The 24,742-nt window shown below is 36.6% G+C and overlaps 2 protein-coding genes across 2 annotated transcripts; both read right to left on the reverse strand.

Annotated features, from left to right (window-relative positions):
* Nucleotides 1–10,199: 10,199 nt before the first annotated feature.
* LOC126787107 (uncharacterized) lies at nucleotides 10,200–15,721 on the reverse strand. Its single transcript, XM_050513039.1, has 3 exons — nucleotides 15,532–15,721; nucleotides 15,134–15,448; nucleotides 10,200–10,529 (listed from the first exon to the last, which is right to left on the reverse strand). The coding sequence occupies exons 1-3, from the start codon at nucleotides 15,610–15,612 to the stop codon at nucleotides 10,200–10,202; spliced, it is 726 nt and encodes a 241-aa protein (XP_050368996.1). The 5' UTR covers nucleotides 15,613–15,721.
* Nucleotides 15,722–20,204: 4,483 nt separating this feature from the next.
* On the reverse strand, nucleotides 20,205–23,067 carry LOC126788494 (gibberellin 2-beta-dioxygenase 8-like). Its single transcript, XM_050514489.1, has 3 exons — nucleotides 22,637–23,067; nucleotides 20,659–20,980; nucleotides 20,205–20,537 (listed from the first exon to the last, which is right to left on the reverse strand). The coding sequence occupies exons 1-3, from the start codon at nucleotides 23,065–23,067 to the stop codon at nucleotides 20,301–20,303; spliced, it is 990 nt and encodes a 329-aa protein (XP_050370446.1). The 3' UTR covers nucleotides 20,205–20,300.
* Nucleotides 23,068–24,742: the final 1,675 nt, after the last annotated feature.

Consider the following 24,742-nt stretch of genomic DNA (forward strand, 5'->3'; position numbering starts at 1 on the left):
ACACAACAACCTTGAAATTCTCTCGTATGATCTTCAAAAGTCAGAGTTGTGTTTGTATTATAAAAATTTGATAGTAGTTATACATATAATAGAAGTTTTTCTCAAGGAAAATTTGAAATCAAATATTTCAGCAATTTAAAATAATGAAAAATCAATTGAATGATTAAATTAGACATGACTTTAAATGGAAGCGAATATTAAGAAAATGAAAATAACCAAAAGGGTCAAATAAACTTGTTGGAAAAGAATTTAAATGTAGATTGAAAAAATATTTGAGTGTGGATTTTTTTTTAAAATGGGTTATATCGGTTGTCTTCAGATCGTATCTATTAATGAAACCGTAGATAGAATACAAAGGAGGACATTGAGCCTAAACCCCATACTGTAAGAACATCTCTAAATGATATCAAGCGTCTCTACATAACCTATGCATTCTAGGAATCACCATATAGCAAGGAGTGCATTATTGGCAACTTCGTACTCCGTTTGCGCACTTTACAATTTTAGCGACACACCAGAAAAATAATGCTCGTGTAGAGTCATAAATTATAATGTCTATCAACTTTCCCACTATATTACCACTGGAAAATAATATCAGTGATATCAAATTTCATCCTACCACTAAGAGACTGTGACCATTTGATTAAGTAACGAACTCGCATCTTCATTAGGGTTAAAATGGCACACTAAGTGCAACACCTAGGACATTGACCACCTATCCCTGTCAAACTATAACAGGGAATTATTTTAGCAATTATTGAAATACAAAGAACTAACTGTTCCAGAAGAATTATTATTCTACATTTGTGTGTGTCTTAGCCTTATTAGGTTTCATGTTAGAGATAGATTCACATCTCTGTAATAGATTAGGACTCCGAATCCTGCGGGATTCAGGTGATGTAATGCCTATATATAGGCCCCCATATCATTCAATAATACAAAATTATTTCATCATGCATCACGTTATCAGCATGAAGTTCTGACCCTGCGTTCCTATGTCTAGAACCCTAACCCTGAAATTATTTTTCTCCTACAACCTCTTTTCCTTGAATCATAAAAATATTTAGGAATGCCGACAACAAGTTGTCGATAGATAGGAGATAAATTCATCTTCTACTAAGGGCACCCAAAATATTGATCTGGGCACCATGCCATCTTCTCCAATCAACCAATGTCAGCGCTATTGTCTCAGCAATAGAATCTCTAATGGACTTGCTCGATTGTCTCAGACCTACTCCGCCGCCACCGCACACGCAAGAAAGCCCAACGCGCAAGTGTGGTTGACCTTGCCCCCCCCCCCCCCAGACGTGTTTTGACAAAAGTTCGGCGTTCTTCATTCCAAATCGGCAGCAAACCTATCGTTCTGGCTTGCTCGGCCTGGCGGAAAACTATCATGCATGATGCTCTGATTAAAGCTTCGCATGCGGCATGCCCGACTTCGAGCTTCCCAGATCAGAGCCTCGACGCAACCGAGCGCTTTGAACGCCGACGTCCTTCTTCAGAGCCGACGTCAGCTTTTTGCTACCTAGGCCGCCCCGAAGCCCAGAGCTGCGACGTCCTTCCAGCCTAGCATCCCGTCCGGCGCCTCGGTCCGCCGACCACGTGCTGCAGACCAGCCTACGGCGACCCCCACTGCAGCAAGCGTAGTGTTCTCCTCTACCCGGATTTGGATCCGAACCGGTTGCAATAATCAACCCGACCCGACTCGATCAAAGAGGTTTTACCTCTCGGTAAATCGGTAAATAAGGGCATGGTAATTTTACCTTAGGTAAAAAAAAGGTTTTTTTACCCGTCACAGTAATTTTCATTTCAATTTTACTGATTTTCTAATGTGATGAATTAAACTAACCATATGTTTTCATTTTGGTGAAATTTATTACATTACGATACAAAATGCAATGGTTAGTCTCACTTCGTCGTATATTCGTGGAAGTATGGAATCAAGCATGATCGTGGAAATCAAGCAAGAGCAACACATATACATTGTTTATTTGGCAAACAACCAAGAAAAGTGATCACTCGTCGTATTATGGTGATGACATTCATGCCGAGATGGACGATATTTTTGTAATCCACATACGATTTCGATCGTATCCTCACAAGATTTTTATGTCATCAGACGAAGATCGAAAAGGATTTCATCAAGCAACTTCCTGCATGATGATCAATTTGCAGAACAATTTAATTATATGCGGTCTATTTGGCAGATCAACAAGTATGTTTTTCTTAAAATTGCTGCTTTTGAACATATATATATATATATATAAATTATCGGGCGCTATTAGCCTTCTTCATGTCTATTTTCTGGCCTTTCTTATAACGCCGATGTGACCAAAGAGGGATATGATTCCCCTCTTGGTCGACGTTTTTCATGTGACGGTCTTGAGGGAGTCACGTTATTATTTAAAGGGAAGAAATCGATTTCGTGTGGTTGTCTGAGTACACTGCTGTTTTGGGTGCGATCATGAGAATCGCCGATATGCAATGTTCTAAAAATCCCTGCCCGGAGACCCTTGGCCGCCTCAATTTTGGGCCGATTAATCCCCGATTAATCCTCTGGACGCTGGTTTTTAGCTGTCCGCCCGATTAACGCCTAGCGTTTTTTAGAACCTTGCTGATATGTATCGATTATTTTGTGGCCATATATATCACAACCCTTCTAATTCCGATTACATACTTGAATAATTTTGATTATTCGAAACCTATACAACCCTTGTTTCTTATGGATGCGTCATCATCGCGACTGTTAGTTGAATGTTTGAGTTTTCTTAAACTCATGTCTATAAACGATAATCTCAAGGTCTACGTACTCGTTTATTTGAGTTGAAATATATTACTCTGAAGCAGCACTATTTGCTGACAAAAAGATCCCAAAAATAACACATTCTATGGGACAAACTTAAAGTGATTCAATAAACGTCTATGACATTGTAGTACCAGAGTTGACCGTGAAGCATGGTCCACATCCAAGAAACACATGCCATTTTTGGCACTTGTATCTATTTCTTGAGGGAATTTTGGAGATGGAAATGTAACATTCTTTCATTCTCATGTAAGCAAATTTTTGAGCCTCAGACTAAGGCTCTGTCCGATCTGATATGCAAGATTTTGTTGCCCGGACCTTTGATTAGTCAATCTATTTTGACTATGTTTTTTGCTTACTATTTTTCAAGTATGACGTTTGCATTGTCATGTTTCTTGCTCGACTTTAGCTTAAGTCGTCTATTGGAATTGGAAGCTTGTTTATGTTGTATTAAATATTGGCATATTCAATAAAATTTCTCGTATTTCTTGTTTACAAGATGAACTCGTGAGAATTTTATTTGCTTTAAACCTAGCATGAATGATCAACGTTTGTAACTCATGTGGTTTTTAAATTGGCCGCTTTTAGGTTACATGGGACCCCAATAGCACTACATTGTGAATTTGGAACTTGAAATTTGGAAAATGGACCTCGGAACGTCAAAATTGACGTCGTTTTTCCCTGTTACTGTTCCGGCGTTTCCGGAACGTTTTCTGGCATTTTACCGGCATATTGGCCGCCTTCCGGCCACTTGCCGGTGTTTCCGACGCCACCATCCGGTTCCTACCAGTTTCCCTTGTCGGACATGCAGCCCCGGCCTCCGACCGCCGCCGGCCGATTTTCCGGCAATCGTCGTTTCTCGTCATTTTTCCGACATATTACCAGTAGTTTTTACTCCCACATTTTCCCAGTCCAAATTTCACCCGGTTTTGAGTTCTTTTGACATGGTTTTCCGGTTAATTTTCTAGTTTTCTCCAAGTCATTTCATAACTCAAACGATTTTATTATTATTGGTGACAATCCGCACCAATTGGATGGTTTTTACCACCCAAATCGTTTGGTATTCAACTGCTCTAATACTATATTTTTCCAACTTTTAAGTTAAAAAATATAGTTCTATTGCCATGTGATACATTCGATGGGATTGCAAGTTGTTTCAATCCCCCCTCTTACAATATCCTACGGCGTATTGTCTGGAGAAGTTCACTGCGTCGTTGACTCTCTTAATTTTATTTTGAGCATGTCTCGCCGTGAAATCGAGTGTCTTGCTAATTGCGTAACCACCCACACTGTCCTACGGCGCATGTAGTTATTTTACGGATCTCGTGCGGAGATTGTGTTTTATATCTTCGTGCCTTGCAAAGTTTAAAAGGCCATAGTAGTCAATGATACATTTTCATCTTGATATTTGTGTTAAGAATGGAGAGGAATAAATCTGTCAGATTTCATTGACAGTAGCTTTTTCAAGCTTAGATAGTAGCTTTGTTAGTCTGTAGACATAGTTTTGCTTGCCTGCACCAGTAGCTTTATGTAACTCAAGATTCTTTGAATCATGGGTATTTTTCATGTTCACGAAGCGATTGGAGGACCACCTCACCCGTGCTCCACACGGTGAGGCCATTCATATCTGTGCCAAGCACGGTGAGGCCGAGCTTATCCCTCTCGGCGGCTCCATGGCATTTAGGCCGTCAGTGGCGGCACCCCTCTTTCACAGAAGCTTGTGATGCCTCCCGTGTTTTCTAATGCCTCCATGGCAATCTCTGATGCCCATCGCTCATTTTGCAAACCTTGTTATCTTGCTAGATTTCAAGGAAGTCCTTATTTGCTAAGGCTCTAACCGAGAACATTTCATTCTTACAAAGTATTTAAGGTGACATTAGTGGACCCTATCCAACCGAATGCAGAAATTTTTCGGTATTTTTATGGTATAAGTTAAGAGCATCGACGTGTTGGTCACACGTCGCTTTGCTTTCCACATTGAACGTTGCATTTGCTAAATTTTTTAGCCATGATCATCATACTAAGGGCTCACCACCCTTCCTATCCTCTCAAATCTATTTGATTGGATACCGTTGGAGAGTTCACCTCCATGATTTTTGATGATTTCGTTTTTCATGTCTACTGGGATCGTCGTTGAACATATTATTTCTCATGTTCATTCACTACACGATCTAGCAGGGCTCGGACTTGGTTATGGGTACTAACCTGCTGATTTTTGCATGGGGATATGTAATGTTATTGCATGAAGCGACACTTATTCATTTCAGACCTATAACTTGCCAAGCGTTTAGTGCATACCAGATGGTTACTGGATACGATCTCAACGTTATTTTCATTAAACGCCTATTTTGTTAAAGTTGTTTATGTGTCTCTATTGTAGTAATCTCAATGGGAATACTTGAAACGATTAAGTATTTTGGTTGGTTATGATTTATGAATCACCAACACTTGTCCGCTATTTCCAATCTACAACCATGAATCTCTATCTTGCGATTTTAGTAGACGGTCACTTTGTTGAGACATACTTCCCGTCGTTAGGGGGAGATATGGAATGATCTCATTCCGGTTTTAACGCCAGGAATTGACGTGGTATGGTACTATGTCTCATTAAGATTCCGCACTACTCAAAGTGAGCAAAAGTGCAATGCATTATCAACCTCTAGAAAGTCAAAGATTCGATGCTTAATGACTTTACTGATATTGCGAAAGTGACGAGATCGCACATAAATGCTGTGATGTGCCGGTAAGGTTGGAACTCTCATAATATAGGAGAATTTCATATGACCTGGTCCTAGCACCGTTGGCACCATCCCTGATAGTGGGAAGGAAGCCGCCGATGGCACCATCGTACGTTGTGGTGTTGTCAGCGCTCGTGGTATTGCACCAAAAAACAAGGGCGGATAACGCAAAGATGGACTAGTAAGGCTCATAGCTTCAGTCTTGACTCCTGCCTAGATGAGAGGGAAACCATTATTTTCTAGAATCAAAACCAGAAAGAAGCGATGTGCGTAGGCACAAGTATTTCGCCCATCATTAAGAGATATTGTCTAAACATGTGTATCAACTAAATTTTTGTGGGACGCTACAAACTCCTTTTGTTGTTGTTAGAGAAGAAAAGAAATCTCTCAATTGATCGTATAACCGCACGCATGTGTGTAATGGATTGATCTCCCATGATTGATGTTGTATTTGCTTATCCTCTTATTCCATTGTAAAGTATCAACGATGAGCAACTTGACCGAAGTGGAAAGAATCAATATAGGCTGAACTATACTTGTTATGTTGGTCGTTGTTCGTAAGTGTAATAAGAAAGATGAAGTCATGCAATATTTGCAAAACTTTTTACACAAAGACACTACAACACATATGCCTTTTTCCAACAGGCATTTTCTAACAACATCAATATTTTGTCGGAAATAACACTATTTCCAACAAAATAAACATGGTCGTCGAAATTTCGTCAGAAATAGTATATTAGACATACATCATTTCCAACAGTCTTCCAACGAGGTATGTCTCCGTTGGAAACAAACTTGTTATTTCTGACAAGTTACTATTTCGTTGGGAAGTTGTTGGAAAATATGAAGTCATTTCTGATCAGAATTAGTTTCATGGTTAAGTCATCGGAAAATATAGAGCTTAATTCCAATCATACTAACACAGTCGAAAATTAAACATTGTATTCTTGGTAGTTCTCTATCTTTCATAGAATGTTCGGGCTCAAATAATATAAATAATATGAGTGCATTATCATTGACGTATAGCTGATGTCAAAAAGTTGATGTAATATAGAAAATGTTTTCCATTTAAGAGGTTAAAAAAGGGCAAACTCATCGCCCTTATTCAAAATTTTATTTTTAAAAATTAAAGAATAAAATACATAAGCAAATGAGGTTAGACCAAAACTAGTTCCAAGGAATATAAAATAATAAAAATACAACTCAAATTTGTGTCCACACGATTCCTTTAAGGGTTTAGAACCCAGCCTAACTGTGAGACTCAACCTCACGCCCGATTCCATTTATTAAAAAAAAATATAGACCGATAATGCACCCACATTAGAATGCAAAATATAGATCGATCAACCTTTTGTTATCCTATCAGCTACTACCAGGTTTGCCTACTTCAACTCGAATGATCAATACTGCACACAAAACAGTTCATTATTTCATTGACTTACATGTTAAAAATACACACACGACACACATATATATAAATCATCAATAGAGACTTAAAGCAAAATACCTCACTAATCATCATTTTCTTCCTCGTTACGGTTTGCATATGTGTGGCTTGTCTGAGATTCTTCTTGTTGGTACGGTTCCTCATTTTCAGTTGGCATTTTAAAGACGTTTCGGGGTTTAGTCTCCATCACAAAACTCCAAGTATTATTCTTTATGCATTCAATATAATAAACTTGGGTTGCTTGAGATGCTAACACAAATGGCTCCTGGGTATTCAGCTTACCCTTATTGTTAACACTTCGTATGCCGTAACAATCTTCCTTATAACCTTTACCTTTAGTAGCTGTGTCAAACCAATCACACTGAAACAACACAACTTTATTCTGGTTTGTATACCATAGCTCAACAATATCTGTAAGAGTTCCATACCAAGACACACAATCAATGTGGTTCTCTCATTTGACCATAACTCCACTGTTTTGTGTTTGCATAGTTACATCACGTTGTAGGGTATGAAACCTAAATCCATGTATATTATAACTACTATAGTAGACAGCCTGCTTTAGAGGTCCGTCGGCCAAAGAACGCATTTGAGCACCCACAACTCCATCTGCATACAATTGGTCGATCTACATGTGGAAAATAAAGATACATAAAAAATTATATATAATTATTTATATTTTTCTAAAATATAAATGGTTTATACCTTTTTAGAAAACCAGCTCACAAAATATTGTTTGTGTAAATCATCCACCTGATCATCACCATGTTGTGCACGAAGAATGTCCTTATGTTCAATGTACGAAAACAACTTAAATATTAATTATTGTCATATACTATTAGAAAATTAATTACTCATGATATATAAAATTCCTTACTCAATATAAGGCAAACACTCATCACAATTTGTTAGGACATAATGGGCTGCAACATGGTGAAGATTTGTAGTCATTACTTTCAAAACTCCCTTGCCAATAGTTTTACCCGGTAACGAGAAGATAGATATCATAGACTTGCCTTGCAACGGTTGTCCTCCATCATAGTTCCTCTCTACTCGATTAAATTTTGTCTCAACTTGACGTAAATATCTAGAACAAAATGTGACACACTCGTCTGCCAGATATCCTTCTGCAATAGAACCTCTTTTGTCTCACGGTTTATTATTTGTCAAGTTACACTCTTATCCCTCATGAGAATATACCTTCATATAGTGGTGATTAATAAACTCTTGGCAAATTAGGCAACTTAAAAATTTAACCATTTGATTTTTTTTACTTCTCTTCTGGCTTTATTAATATAAGATTTAAATCCAACCACCTTTCAACTAGAAACATCCATCTATATTGTACAGGACCGGCCACTTTTGCTTCCCACGCCAAGTGAATTGACAAATGAACCATGATATCAAAAAATGCAGGAGGGAATATCATTTCTAACTTGCATAGAGTTATGGCAATTTGATCTCCAAGAAGTTCTAAATCAGGGACACTCAGTACTTTAGCACACAACTCTCTAAAGAAGTAAGACAATTCAATCAGTGTTTCACAAGGTTTTTTGGGTAGCAATTCTCACACCACAAGCGGAAGTAGTCTCTCCATGAAAATGTGGCAATCATGGCTTTTCATTCCAGAAATACTGCGCTTTTTACCATTCACCCAACGAGAAACATTTGAACAATAGCCATCAAGAACTTTCAACTTTAATAACCATTCACATATAACTTTGATATCATCGGGTGACAATGCATAAGGTGCTGGATCATAAACTAGCTTCCCATCCTCCTCTCTAGGCCAATACTTTTTCCTTATGCCCATAGCTTTGAGATCAAGTCGAGCATTTAAAGAATCTTTTGATTTTTCTTCAATGTTCATCATTGTGCCCATCACTGCCTTGAAAATATTGGTTTCGATATGCATCACATCATAGATATTGCGCAACATGTTTGTTTTCCAATAAGGCAGTCTGTAAAATATGCTTACTTTTTTCCAATTGTGAGTCTTTCCAAATCCAGGGATTATATGTTTTTTTCCTTCTTTCTGAATTTTCCCGTCTTCAAACCCTGAAGTTCATCCACAATTTCCTGACTAGATCGTCTATTTGGTGAGCATTTATGCTCCCTTGTGTTATCAAAAAGTTTTTTTTTGTACGCCATGGATGACCCACTGCTAAAAACCGACGGTGTCTCATATAACACTGTTTTGAGCCATGTCGCAATCTACGATGCGGAGTCTCTGACCACAACTTGGACATGCCAATTTTCCGGAAGTATTCCAACCCGACATATAACCGTATGCAGGAAAATCATTAATTGTCCACATGACTGCAACTCTCTTCTGAAAGTTTTGCTTTGTAGAAATGTCGTATGTCTCTTTTCCATGGTCCCACATCGATCAAGGGCTCTAGGTAAACATCAATATCTTGACCAGGACTTGTCGGTCCTGGAATGAGTAAGGACAAGAAGGTGTATGGCTCTTTCATGCACATCCATGGAGGAAGGTTGTACGGAAATAGCAAAACTGGCCAAGTACTATGGCTTAAACTCAAATTTCCAAAAGGGTTGAATCCGTCGGTTGCCAAGCCAAGCCTAACGTTCCAGGGCTCGTCCCCGAATGATGGATGAATTTGATCAAATGATTTCCAAGCCTCTGCATCTGATGGATGCCGTAAAACACCATCTTTCACACGATATTCGAAAATGCCACCTCATATCTGGAGATGTCTTACATGACATAAATAGTCGTTGAAGCCTTGGTGTGATAGGAAAATAACGCAAAACTTTCCACGGAATCTTTTTTTGACTTTTCCCCCTTTTTCTTTGTGGTGGTGCTTGGTGTCTTCCACCTTGAAAGTTTGCATGTAGGACATGATTTTGCATCTACAAGATCCCCGTAATATATTACACAATCATTTTTGCATGCGTCAATCCTCTCATAATGAAGTCTGAGCTCTTCAACAATCTTCTTCGCTCTATAGTTTGAAGTCGGTAGTTTGTCACACATTGGGAATGCTTCTTTCAACAACTTCAATAGTTGGTCAAATGCTTTGTTACTCATGTTGCCAGTACTCTTAATGTGCATCAAGTTAATAGTCAAGGATAAGTTGGAATATTTTTCACACCCGGGATATAACGGCACCTCCGACTCGTCCAACAGTTTATAGCACTTTTGTGCATCTATGTTGGGATCTTGTTGGATACACTCTTCTATAAGCTCTTACACATCATCACACTGATCAAAACCCGCAGAAATATCACTGTCATTGTAGTTCTCGCTATCACTTGTTACACTGCTATCACTATCTTCCTTCTCCCCATGTTTGTCCCATACTATATAGTCCTCCATAAAACCTCTGTACAGAAGATGTCGTTGTACTGTTGTTAGAATAAATCTATATGTGTTTTTATCATCTCTACAAGGACACCTTACTTTTCCATCTGAGTCTAGAGCATGACTAATAGCGAATTCCATGAAACTTGCGACTCCATTGAAGTATTTTGGATCTGATAATTTCAATTGCATCCATGATTTATCAATTGACATTTTCTGTAGAAGAAAGAGATTTAAATGTATGAATACATATAGTTGGAAAATGTATTAGGAATTATATTGATCACACAAGTAATTCTAAGTGGTGAACAAAAGTGGAAGTTCGGCCTAAGTATGGTCGTCTAGACCCGAACGCTTCCTTTGTTTCAGAAGGCTGGATAGCCAGATCGAGAAATAAGTGAGAGGCATGACTCATTTTAGTGGTACTACGGAGGCTAGACCCTTATCGGCTATTCCCACACACTAAAATATAAGTGAGTAATCATGCATATATGTTACACACTAAAATATTTACTATATGGAACCAAAAGTACAATGAGATTAATACGTTTAATAATATATATTAATAATATTGGTATTAATTAAAGTGATAGGTCTTCTAAAACTGTCTAACGTATTTTTTTCTTATTTAGCCTCTCCTATATATATTACATTTTTTAAGGTAACCTTTTTTATTTTGAGAAATTGATAAATATTTATAAAAAAATCTTTTGAGAAACTGATAAATATTAAGCTAAACATAATTGAATACTAAAAAGGATAAGACAATAAAAAGTAGTGAGGATAGAGAATTACTTTTCAAAGCACAAATACTTCTCCCAGCCCCCGTTCCTTCACGTCTCCTTCCCCCGTATGAAGTCTCCTTTTATCTTCCTTCTCTCTGATTTTAATAATATTCAGTTAGTCAACATATATGTATATATATGTAATATATCTACCATTTAATACGTATAGTGAGATTATAATACCTTAAATCCTTGGCACGTTAGAAAAAGTTATTCCAGATGGTTACTTAGCCTCAACAAGGTACACAAACCAAATCCTATTGCTTCACTAATCTGAACCAAACATAACATAGATAATTTTAATGCTCAATCTATTTGAAGTCATGCATAGCATCACACTCTAACAGGTACCAACGGATGAAATTATTAAAATTTCAAAGGATAATAAGTAACTAAACCAAAGAACTTCATATAAAGGCTGACACGAAAGAAAATTTTGAGAAACCACTCAATTAATAGACCTATATATGTAGGTAAAGTCATAATCGGGTTTGTTGAACCTGATTTACAGATATAGCTGTTTGATTGGGTTGATGAGCTTCTATGGCATGAACACGGTGATAGAAGGATGATTGTAGCGTGTGTCTCTCGGTAGCGTGGTCCAGGATGGATTTCGATGTCGATGACAATGGTGAGGTTGGACCAAACTTGGCTAGCGGCTAGCAATCTCCTCTGCTCTGGTGGTGAGGCTTGGGCTTGGACCTTTTTGGGTCACGCTTGGGCTAGTTTTTTATTTTTTGTTTGTTTTATGGTTAGTGATGCAAGATGAAATAATTGTGTATTATTGAATTATATGGGGCCTATATATATATGCATTACATCATCTGAATCCCGCATAATTCAGAGTCGTAATTTATTACAGAGATGCGAATCTATCTCTAACAGGAAACCTAATAAGGCTAAGAAACACACAAAGGTAGAATAATATTTCTCCTGGAACACTCCCACTTGTGTCGCATGCCTAGGTTGCGTGGTGCACACATCGTTGCCTCGGTAAAAACCTTGTCAAGCAAAATAAAAACCTCTTGGGTAAAAACAAAAGCTTGATCGAAGGGAAAAAGAGCACAACGCACCGTCTACATTTGATAGCATCATGTGAGGTAGACTCCCCCTGAAGTCTACGAAATAACTCCTCCTGATTAGTGACATAATCATGGAGTACAAAGAACAACGTATACAACGTTCATTACATGCTTCTCAAACATAGTCTTTGGCTAATGATTAATCATTAATCTAGCCACACATCCTTAGATGATAGATACTATACTTAGCCAAACTTAGATCTTAGGAAACAAGATTGCATAACAACTCAAAACAAGAGTTTTCAATGAAAATCAGATTCTCGGGTAGAATGACCTTCACTCACTTAAACGGCCATAACGTCTTCGTCACAATAGGTATCAGCGAACCGTAAAATGTTATGGAAAGTAGACACCCGTGGCTTTCCAATGACATAAAGCTCACAACCTAATTCGATCGGAGCAGTTCACAGTGCTCTGTCGAAGTTGACTTACTTGCAAATTTCCGGATAGAACTGTCCTACATTACTAAAACGGCCATAACTCACTCAATATGATAGCTATGAACAAATGGTTAGTGTCCCTGGAAAGTAGACACATAGACCTTTCCAACGGTACTAATTGCACCATATTTCATTGAGTGAGCTGTCCTATAGGTCTCGTTGAAGTTGACTTACAAAACTGGACAGATTCTTAATTGTCACATTTAATGTGTCTTTCACAAAGGAATGGGGGAATGGACCAATGAAGGACTGATTTTGGTCCGAGATAGAACCGTACGCATCTTTTACGCTATCAGTGTCGACTGCTACACTAAAGCGTACGTTAATGTTGCGGGAGCTGCTGGCGGCGTTGGTGTGGATATGATTTGTATTGGTTCACTAAGTGTAGAACTAAACTCATGTCAAATGAGCAATGTAAGTCCAATAACAATGCATAGGCGCATAGTTAATCACATCATAATGAAAGCAATAGTGTCCTAACAACACTTACATATATGAATCTATTGCTCATTGAATCTCTTCATCATCTTTACTTAGACGGAATAGAGAATCAAGAATTAGCTTTCATATGAACACATATAGGTATGAGTTCTTGCAATCGATTGTACTACGTTCTCTCGAACGTAGCAATCTAATTACATAATCTCTTCGTGGCCTGGAGGCATTTAAAGTCCATCGGGTCCTCTCATATCTGCGTTAAGATCCCTTTACAGATATGCAATGACCATTATCATATGCTGCAAATCAGTTTTCATGGACACTACTACTGATCAAATAGGGGAAAACAATTATGTCCATAACGAGATAATATAACTCATCGTAGTCAATACTAGGATAATGAGACAATCTCAGTACAACACAAAGTTTAATTTTGACAGCGGAATTGGTTGGAAATGATGCCATCTTTGTTGGAAAAAACATTTCCGACGAGAAGTCGTTCGTTGGAAGCCGTCGGAAATACCCCCGTCAGAAATAGTGTATTTCCCACCACCCGTAGTTTTTCATTTCCAACAAGAAAGTTCGTCGTTTTTTTGTTGAAATTAATTATATGTTCCCTCAAATGAACTTGTTGGAACTTCGTGGGAATAGTTTCAATTCCAACGAGGTATTTTCGACCATATTTCGGTCAGAAGTAACATTTTCGACGACTTATTATCGACCAATTGCTTTGTCGGCATACTTTTTACGACAATGCATTCCCGACGACCATTGTTGTTGGAAATATTTTCCGACCACATATTTCTGTCCAAACTAGTCGTTGAAATCAATTTTTGAATAATTTATATTATTTAGAGTGCCTGAAATGCCTTATTTAGATAGGCAAAGCAGCGCGACTGAAAGGAGATATTCCTTATCGACGGAAATGGGGTAACTAGACTAAAAGGAGAGGTCACTCCTCCGTCGGCCTAAGGACTGGTACAGTGGTTTGAAAGCTGCAATTCCAATAGACTTATTGGTGTGGGATACGAACGATATTTCAAGTCTTCTTAACACCCAAGAGTTTTGAATTACCTTCTTACAGTACAACCACTCTTTCTATCACTTAATGAAAAATTACTATTGGGAACCACTATTTAGTACAATGTTGAATTCTAATTTTCTTAGAAATTCACTACTTTTCCAAAACAAAAACTTAACAAATACACAGTGACCGTTCAAACTGAATTCAACTACATAGTCTTAAGGCAAGTAAGAAAGTAATAACATCATCCGTACCTAATAGTAGACTTAATACAAGACAACATTCTAAACAAGAACAAATAGTCTAATTATTTAGAGACTATATTGCTTCAAATAGAAAAGATAAATAGATAGATAGAATATATAGATAAAAGTTTCTTCAAATCTTCATAAGTAGCAGTCACCAACAATAGATCAAGGTGCACGTGCTTCGGTATCTCCATTAGTATCTTTTGTGATCAGTGCAGCTGCAGTTGCAGATAAGATTGGAGAAGTAGACTGTAACACAAAAGTTCATGCTAAGTATTCATACCAAAGACAAATAAGACAATAAGGGATGGACAAAGAATTAACTGTAAACCATGGACAAAGACTTCTCCTTGCATCTGAGATGTACTAGCTAAATAAGGCATACATGTTGAATTAATTGAATAATAGACAAGCTTTTTTATTTCCTTTATCATTATGATAGGCAATATGAAAATTGATGTGTTTAAAAAGTAATCACTTATCAACTAATAAGAAAATTATTATAAAAGCTAGGTGCTAAGCAAGGACCTAAAGGGGAATAAAACAGAAAGATCATATATGCCTAAAGGGGGTCAAGTGCTAAGTATATATGATAGTTTTGTTTGGCCATTGAAATTCCCAGCAAACAATTATCAGTCCAAGATTAAGTTTTACTCAATCATAAGTAACTTCACAAGATCAAACATATTCAAATGAAAAAAAAGATAAAGCAAAGAGCTCAACTCTCTCTTTAATATTAAACTAAATAAACCGGACAATATGAAAGCACTAACGAAAAAGGGGCATAATATGCATTTACTTACCAAAGATGGTGCCACATTAGCAATAAGAGCTTGAACAAGTTGTTTCATATCAGCCAACCCATCCTTAAGAGTTCCGACTTCTTGTTTCAGTTCTCCAATCTCTTTTTCACGTTCCAAGCATGAACCATTAGTGCAAGACTTACTGCTGCTCGAAGCACATAACTCATTCGGTGGTTCCATTGCATCACCTAAGCCACGAATTTTGCCATGTTTAGGCTTTGCAACTATCTCCTTGTATATTCCCCAATCATCCAGCGGTTCTTCTCCATCATCTCTGATCATCTCCTCCAAAAGTCTTTGATCTTCCATTTCTAGCTTCAATTGAAACATATATATTAACCAACATAAACACAGACTATCATGTAGATAGAAATTAGAAAACGAAATACTAGTCTTACATAGAGTTCCTTTGCCTTCCCAGTCGACCATTCTTCGGGCTGATCAGCTTTGGTCTTTGAAACATGAAACATTCTAAACATTTCAATTGGACTTGGTTCAACTCTAGTCCTATCAATCTAGAAGATTAAATGAATAAGGTTACTCATACAAAAAAAAACAGAATAAGCTTAGAGCATAGCAATATGTAATAAGCAAAAACAAAACAGTAGTATGTACCAGCCACCACCTTCTTTCTCAAACATTATGTTTACCTCATCATTTATATATTTGGCCATAGGAACTGAGCCGGCTGTATGAAGCTGTTGCAATTTGTCACGATTGGCTGCATTTCGCCTACTTATGTCCTTTATATTTCATTCCAAAGAAACACACAACGAGAAACACAAGAAATATTAATGAAAAGTCACAAACTAGCTGTAATTACTCTACTGGATAGTGATCAATGGATAACTATTTAGGTAACCTATACTTGATGAATTTTTTTGATAATTTTATGGAAGGTCGTAGACACATTAAACTACATGTACGCAAAACTTCAAGTGAATTAGAGTTGTTTCTATATAGGAATAAAATATCACAAAATAGAGAACAGATTCTTAAGAAAACATGATAAGCTTTTGTGGCTTGAATACATAAAGTTAAATTGAAATGAGGGACACATTCATTAGCATGAAATACACTTAATATATAAAATTAGAAAGCTAAAATGTCTAAATTCAGTTTGTGATCAAATTAAAGACACTTGAATGAAGGAAGCTACTAGAATCTAAAGAAAAAAATTTGCATGAAGTTAATGATCAAATCACCTGCCAATCTCCTTTGAGCCACTCATCAACCATAAGAGTCCATATCTCTGGCTTCAAGAATGAAGGATTGTTGGAGTATCGAGCTGCAGCACTCTTGTGTTTCCGAAAAACACTGTTTCGAATTGCCAACATCCAACCGCCATAGTTTCTCTTGATATGCCCGGTGAACGCATCTTTCAATTTTTCCTCGGAGCAATTAAACTTGAATTTTTTTGTCCTCAACTTTTTGAATAACTTATCCAAATCGTTTTGTGGATATGCTGCCCATGTTGTGTATGGCCAGCTCAACTCTGCCCTGAAGAGGGGCCAAATGCTCCGCAATGCTGTGGGACTTACGAACCTGACCACAACATAAGTTTAGAGAATGTAAAAAAAAAAAGCCTAAGAAAAATCAAATAATGAAAGATGTAGCACAATCTTATAAAGATCATTACCTCTTTCGAAAAACCCGTGCATTCGTACCATAGCCTTTATCTCCTTTTGCAGGGCCTATACCATTCTTTTTTATACCATCAGTATTCAGCTCTTCGACCTCTTCTTCATCATTTGTTTCTTCATTTGGAATGTCTTCAGGTGGAGAAAGTGAAGGAGACTCAGGATGTGAAGTGTCCACTGCCTTATTTTGTTCTTTTCGTTTCCTTGTCATGACTACAATATAATACAATGAAATCAATTGCATTTTCAAAAAACTTAATAATTATAGCTTTCCCCCTAAAGTACCACAACCTTAGACATGAATGACAGACCGAGCTAGCATAATAACTACAGTTCTAGTACTTGCTTGGGGTTTCTTTGCATTCCTCAATTAATTCTGAAGCCATGCCTTCTCATTTTCCCCAACCTACTGAAGCTAGTGTTGTAGTGGTAATTATATATGAAGTTAATACTTAAAGATAATGCTAATGTTTTACATAGTTCATCATACGGATTTATCAATGTGTATATATTTAGTGATTAAGTTTCAATCTGAAAATGTTATTGTGCATGAGTACATTAATTGATGATTAAAAAGTTAAATTAGAAACACTGATCAGTTATCAACTCTTCACCCAAGTCATTGACAAAAAACAAAAAGACTCTTTACTCAAGTATTGTGATAACCAAAATTAAATTCAATCTACATAGGCAACACCAAATAGCTATTACATACTACAATAAATTTTGTAATAAAAGAGTAGAAAATTGAAACCTGTTCTTGGTTGGTTGGCTTCAACGGGAACACATCTGCAAAGATAAGTTGGAATATGATTACAACAAGATACATAATCAGTTGATGAATAACAGAGACGGTGAGAGTGTTTTGATGATCACTTACTTTGGCCGTTTGGTTTTGGGTTGGGCGATCAAGGGTGTGATGTTCAGAGCAACTAATCTTTCCTCGTTTCGACGAATGGTTTCAAGCCTTTTGAGCTCGTAAGGGTTCGCCATGAGAGATCGATTCAAAGTGAAGCCACTTTGAGGGTGAAGCAGTTTACTAGTGAGGTGCGCATGATCTAGCGGAAATCTAGTGAATTGGGCAAAGTAGAGCGGGAATATAAAATTGAGTGGGAATGAAACTTAGCGGGCATAAGAAAATTTTGAGGTAGAGATGGCGCCATTGCAGAAAGAGGATTTAGGGTTAATTGAAAACCCCAAAGTTTTTGCAGAAAAAGGAAGGTGTGAGCATCTCCACCAATTCGTAAGGTATAATTATAGTTTTAGCTTTTTTTTGTTCTCGTAGAGAAACCCATGCTTATATATATAATTATACTATGTCATTATTAGATACTCTGTCATTACCTCCTACCAAATATTCCATATTGTTGTTTTGTACACTACATCAATGACTGATTAAGATGTTAATTATTTTGGATCTCTTGAAAATGCTAGCTCTAGACACCGATGACAAAGATGTTGCTAATATATAGTTAACAGATCCACGATTTTATTGTCTCTAAGTCTCTTCATGATCTTGAGACTAATATATAGAACACATCCCCGTTTAAAAGGGCACCTTATCAATTGAAGCTAAATTGTAATATTCTGTAACATATAACACTAGTCCATTTTTTTTAAAACACTAGTCCATTGACTCAAAAAGCTATGGAACGTATCTCATTATAATGTCATAGAAATATCCAAACTATACTAGTATCAATTATACTAAAGACATGATTACAATCAATTGAAGAAAGTCCAAATAAAAGACTAGCTATAAGATAAGCAAAATTAACTCATACAATTATCGTTACATTCAATAAGACATACCTACGTATATACCTACAATACTGATTACATAAAAATTTACAATAAATATGTTCATTTTTTAGCCAAAATGAAATGAAATAAATCCATGTATATTGCTCTGGTAAATTTGAATGAGCTTATCCTAAACTATTGCACTACATCTAAATTACCAAAAGATAGATTTTGACCAATTCATGAGCAAAATCCCTAGAGAATAGGAAATCTCATACCATCAATCAGTTAGGTGAAATTGATCGTTGGATTTTGTGCTACTATATAAGATCCTCTCACTAAGATCATCTCATATCAGTCATATGTAGTTCTTGTTTTCATCTCAATTCTATTATTCTGTCCTTATTCATGGTTTGCTCCATTCTTAGGAAAAAGACATATTCTCAAGCACGTAGAAGTTCACTGACAAAAAACAATTAAGGTAAAAGCCACGCTCCGCCACCACTACCACGACCACCCCTAATAGCCTCCAACCTAGCGTCACCCAAGAGGCACACCAGCAAGGAACGACCCAAAGCTAGATGGTTGCCGCTCCCCCCCCCCCCCCCCCCCCGCCCCCCTCCTTCCTCTACAAACCGGTCACCGATCTAAACAATATTGTCAATTGAAAAGTCCTCCTCACTCCCAAGCCACATAGGACCAACAAAGCTCATCCGACGACGAGGAGGAGGCACGCCGCCGGACAAGCTAGAAACCTCACTTATTTTCTCCCTAGGGTTTTTTTGCCTTCTCAACAGAAGTCCCACTTGTATCTGACTATTAGGGAAACATACTCTTAGCATAAGTTGAGTGTGAATTTAATTCCAAATGGGGCTCCAATATTGGATCTATGTCTAATTTTCTACTTTTTGTAAGAATATTACGCTCATGCTTAGCTCACTCTTTTTGGCAAATTTTCAATAAGGTCCTCCATAATTTAGTTAGAAAATTCTACCGTACTAGAAAAGTTACACTCCTTATTGTGTTGATGACCAAAAAAAAAATTTCAATAGCTATGATTAATTAAATTATGGAAGATCGAGAAGAAGATCATGAGAGATGGGTGTTTGCGATCACCAAATCGATCTAAAGCATAGTATAAGTTGAGAATTAATTTTGAGTCTATCAGTATCTATACATGTACGGTTAAAGAAGTGGTCGAAGTTGGTTCCAAAAGATTAATTATTTTTCATTTTCAAAACATGTACCTAATCATTTGCAATGTATGTTAAATTTATATTTCCTCCTTCAATCTCCAACTTGTATACCAACCAAAATTGTAGTGATGTAGTGTCTAATTCTTCTTTATAAGAGGATCTTGTTAAACCACTTTATCTCCCATAGACCTAGAACAATTTGGGATTTAAGTGCAATAGTGTGTGCGTGATTTGAACCTTTGATATGGAGGTTCTTGGATCAAGGCTTTTACTAACTCAACCACCCGTGCGCTTGGCAGTTAGATGACAGTAGTTAAATCTGGTGAAATAGGAATTAAATATATTCTACAAAAAATTGGGTGTGTATTGATAAAATAGCTAGGTGTACGTATGTTCAAATTTAGTCTCTACTTTCTGAATTGTCACCAACTCTTTCTGAACTAAAATAAGAAAGGAAGGCCCATACTGCAAAGCCAAGGGTCAAAACCAAACTACCAAAGAAATGAAATATATAAAAATTCAGCCCAAGTAGGCGAGTATAGACTGGTGCGAACATGCTTTGGTTATCAGAACCCAGAAGAAACTTCATCAAAGGAGAAATCTGGAGAGCCCTACTTTTTCCCCAAGTTCGCGAACATCCTTTTCAGTTTGTTGTTTATATTCCCGCAAAGTGAAGCTCTTAAACACAGCTGGTTCAGTAGTACTGCGACTCTGTATCACGGTATCCAGGGAGGGGCAGTAGAAGTATGCCACAGAAAACCTTTCAACTTTTTGATTGGTGATCACCCTGTGCCTGATGCTCTTGTAAACACCGTTGCTCATGGCCTGCTTAGATCAAATAACACACAAGAACACAATTGCACTTGTGAGAAATATAGAATATAAGACGACCGAAGTCCTAGGGACTCATGACGGGTTTAATATATATATAAGATTCCATTTCTACCTCAAAAAGATCACCAATGTTGACAACCAAAGCTTCAGGATTAGGTTTTACTCCGATCCATCTTCCATCTTTAAACAATTGCAAACCTCCAACTTGGTCTTGCTGAACTATTGTTAGAAAAGCGGTATCTGTGTGAGCCAAGAGACCAAAGACTTCGGAAGAAAATGGACAGGGAGCATATCTATTTAGTCGAAGAAAATTAGTTCCTGGTGGACAATGATCTTTAACATAACTGGATTCAACACCCAAACGCTGAGCTAATATTTCAGCTAAGCATTCAGCTAGATGAGACACATTCTTCACGTATGCTTTAATCGTCGACCTGATGAAACGTAGAACGTAGAGGATATTAAATTAATAAAAGGTTAAGAAACTAAAAGGTTAAATATATATGATGAAATATTCTCTTCTTCTTCTTCTTCTTTTTGAATAAAATGATGATATATTACTATGAACATATAGTACGTAGCTAGAAAGATGCCGTTAATTAATCTGGTATATAACTTATATTACATGCATGTTGAGCTTTGAAGCTGGTTATGTAGCTATCAACTAGTAAAATGGATTTAGTGAGCGAGTATCCTGTATTCCTATAGCACATTATAGATGCAGATATCATCAAGTATCAAACCATTTAAACCAATTTTATCTTGAAATTAAATATGCAAAGGATCGAGGAATAAAGGAATTGATCGGGCATTATTGCATGTTGTTGTTACTTTTGTAGATACCACAGGCACAGGATATATATATAGGTACCACGAGTCTGTCGGGCAAGAACATCATCCATTTGCACACGTGATGAAAGAGTCTTGAGCACGTGGTACACCATGCAAAGCCACGAGTTCATCTGTGCCCTATGGCCAGAAGTTCTCTGGTGAGTGATCTTCTTGGCCCTCGCATGACCGAGCTTGTATGCGCAGTACGACATACGCAGGGAGCTAATTAAGGCAGATAGGCTCACAGGACACAGGGCTCCATGTAATGACAATTGCCAAGCAAGATAGCTGTGTTTAATTACTCAAAGGCATATATATATATATATATATCAATGCATTCCAATATCTATATGTGGACATATCCTCCTTCCTGAAAAGGCTCTATTTAGGAACAATGGCTACATGATTCCTACCCTCGACAAGACTTCGACTCAAATCACTGTCTGGCTTTTCTATAGAGAGCAAGACTGTAATGAATCAAACAATTAACAAGTCTTATTGACTAAAACGTTTTGAATCACACATGTCAACAAACGAGTGATTACATCAGCCAATATCATAATATTTATACAGAATTAACCGGATAGTGTCGGTGTAACTGTACGTAATTTTTAACTAATAAATTAAGAATGTCGGTTAAAAAATTAATTAGATAGCTAACTGTAACATATAAGTGAATCAGTTACAGTGTTGGTCAAAATATTAATTATGTCAGTAGAACTATGATATTTTAAAAGATAAATTAGAGAATATCGGTTAAAGAATTAATCCAGAATTATAACATCCTATATATAGAATTAACTAAATAGTACGTGTACATACATATATAGAACTATATATATATATATATTATTTGAAGTTAACGATATAGTATTAGTGTATCACATATGATATTTGAATTTTTTTAGAGTAATAACAGTATGCCTACCCAGCTCGATCCCAACAACTTAGAAAACAAATAAGTGCGCCATTTTCCCTTGAAAAATTAGTATTCCGTACCCGTATTAAAATGTCTGAAAAGTACATACCAGAAATTACACACAGACGACCTAATTAAATATGATGATGATGATCTGTACATTGTTTATGATTCTACTATTAATTTGCAGCTTGTTAATATCACACCCTGATGTAGAATATTATGTAATAATTGTTTGGTTTCTTTATTTTGTTTGTTAAACTATATTCACCGACGAATTGTTTGGTTGTCTTTATAAGCACAAAAATGGAAGTGCAAATTGCATTGTCAGAGTTCATACCTAAGTCTCTTGTGCTGTTCATTCATGCTTGGAATGTCCGCCATAGAAATATGAAAGGCTTCCGACCATGAAAATTGCTGGACACAAGTGGCTTTTGGATTCCCCCAACGATAACTAAGGGGAGATAGATTCAAATATGTTTGTTCTATCTTTTTATCGAAAGGCTGATGAAACAGCTTCTTTTGCTCATCTCGTATGCTGTTCAGAACTTCTGGTGAAATCCCATGATTCACAACAAGGAAGAAACCCCACTGCCTTGCAGCTTCAGCAATCTTGTTCGTACACTTGTCTCTGTTTATGTCATCATAACCCAGATGGCTAAGATCGATCACAGGTAGCTCACATTCCTCAACCTCTGGAAATTTGTTAATTATGGGGGAATTTTGTAAGAAGTTCTTGCAGGCTCCTTGAAATGGAGGTTCGAAATCCATGAGAGATGTGGAGACAAATTTGAAAGGTAGAAGTAATATTCAAGATCTGTACCTACATATATATATGAATATAAAAAATCCGGAATTAATGCAGATCGAAACTGTTGAAATTAAAGCCAGATCAATTCATTTATTTGATTTCTTAAATTTGAGCTTAATTGTTGGAATTTCCATCTGACGACCAATAAATTTAGCAACGAATTGTATAAGCTTTGTATATACCCTTCACGGAAGGGGCGAATGTATCGCCTCTACAACCTTTCTTTCCCTTTCTTCGATTCTTGGAACAATGAATTAGGAATTTTTTGTTTACACTCTACAGTGATATATGAAAGAACAAATTTTATGGAGTCTTTCCATCCAATTATGATGCTAAAAAGGGACATGCAGATGGAGTATAGAATCACTTCTACTTCTCTTGTTGAGCTTAGTTAAATCTTGAATTAGTTATATACACGCAATTGATTGATGATGTAGAAATACCAATTGAAAAAGATAGAATATTAGTAATCATGAACCCTATATATATGCCTAGAATTGCAAAAAATGATTGCACAAAAAAGAAACCTAAAAAGATGCAAAATTAATTTCTTCCCAGAACAATTTGGCTGTTTCGATTCCTCTCTATTAGTACATACCTTGTGTTTTTACACTAATGGTAACAATTCATTACCTAAGAGTTACCCAGAACAACAGATATATAGTTAGACAGCTAGCACAGGGCTTAAAAAGTAAAACACTTCAGTAGCTAATCATTTCTCTACATAATGAAGTCTGATTCTTATGCAAACTGCTAGGTCATATTCACATACTACATTCGATGAATGGTGGTGGATATCAATGAACGAAGTGTCCCATATATGCCAGTTTACCTGTGAAATACCTTTGATATAATAGTGTTCCTCAGAGCTTCAATTGAAAGGTGGATATCAATTAAGTGCCCCATGCCTGTTCTGATCGATCATATTTGTTCCCCGGAGCTTCAGATTATGCCATAAGCTTCCTGATCATCTCCAGCACGTGTGCATGTGGTACATATATGTGTGGTGTAAATACCTTCACAGTAATGTTTAAATTGGTTGAAAATAGTGGGAAGTATATGAAGAGCGATTCGACCTATCTAGCCAGTTAGGGTTACTGGAAATCTGGAAGAAACAATATGAGATCCACGATATATAAAGGGTGAATTCAACAAACAATATTCTAATTATTGGTTATTCTAACTTTTAATACCTCATATTTAGAAACTATCACATTGGTATCTCAATTCTCTATTTCAGTATAATTTTAGTTCATTTCGTTAATTAATATCATTAGTGGTTTCATTTCCCACCAATTTTCAAAAGTATTTTTGTCACTTTATTTTCCTCCGATTTCATCTTTCGTTTCTCTCTAATTTCAATTGAGGCTTAGTGTTATTTTTGGGCTATTGGTTTTTTAATATGTTGCATATTATGTTTAAAGGCAGCTTAAGATTCAAATCCTAATTACGCTATTGATCATAATCACTATGAATTGACTGAGTATGACAATTAACTGATAGGAGAGTATGATGTAAACAAACGCTTAGATGTCAGTTCATTTTGATTAACAAAATGATGCTATCATTCTTTTTTCTCTATATCAGTTATCACTATAAATATGACCCTAAATATGAATTGACAAAGAATATTAC

Source organism: Argentina anserina, chromosome 3 (genome assembly GCF_933775445.1).
Source record: "Argentina anserina chromosome 3, drPotAnse1.1, whole genome shotgun sequence".
NCBI lineage: Eukaryota > Viridiplantae > Streptophyta > Magnoliopsida > Rosales > Rosaceae > Argentina > Argentina anserina.

Coding starts and splice junctions, on each gene's coding strand:
- LOC126788494 (XM_050514489.1), bottom strand. CDS start 23,067: ATGGATTTCGAACCTCCATTTCAAGGAGCCTGCAAGAACTTCTTACAA. Junction 20,981..22,636: donor GAACAGCACAAGAGACTTAG/GTATGAACTCTG, acceptor ACGTTTCATCAG/GTCGACGATTAAAGCATACG. Junction 20,538..20,658: donor ACATTGGTGATCTTTTTGAG/GTAGAAATGGAA, acceptor TGATCTAAGCAG/GCCATGAGCAACGGTGTTTA.
- LOC126787107 (XM_050513039.1), bottom strand. CDS start 15,612: ATGTTTAGAATGTTTCATGTTTCAAAGACCAAAGCTGATCAGCCCGAA. Junction 15,449..15,531: donor GGAAGGCAAAGGAACTCTAT/GTAAGACTAGTA, acceptor TTTCAATTGAAG/CTAGAAATGGAAGATCAAAG. Junction 10,530..15,133: donor CTAATGTGGCACCATCTTTG/GTAAGTAAATGC, acceptor TTTCTTCTACAG/AAAATGTCAATTGATAAATC.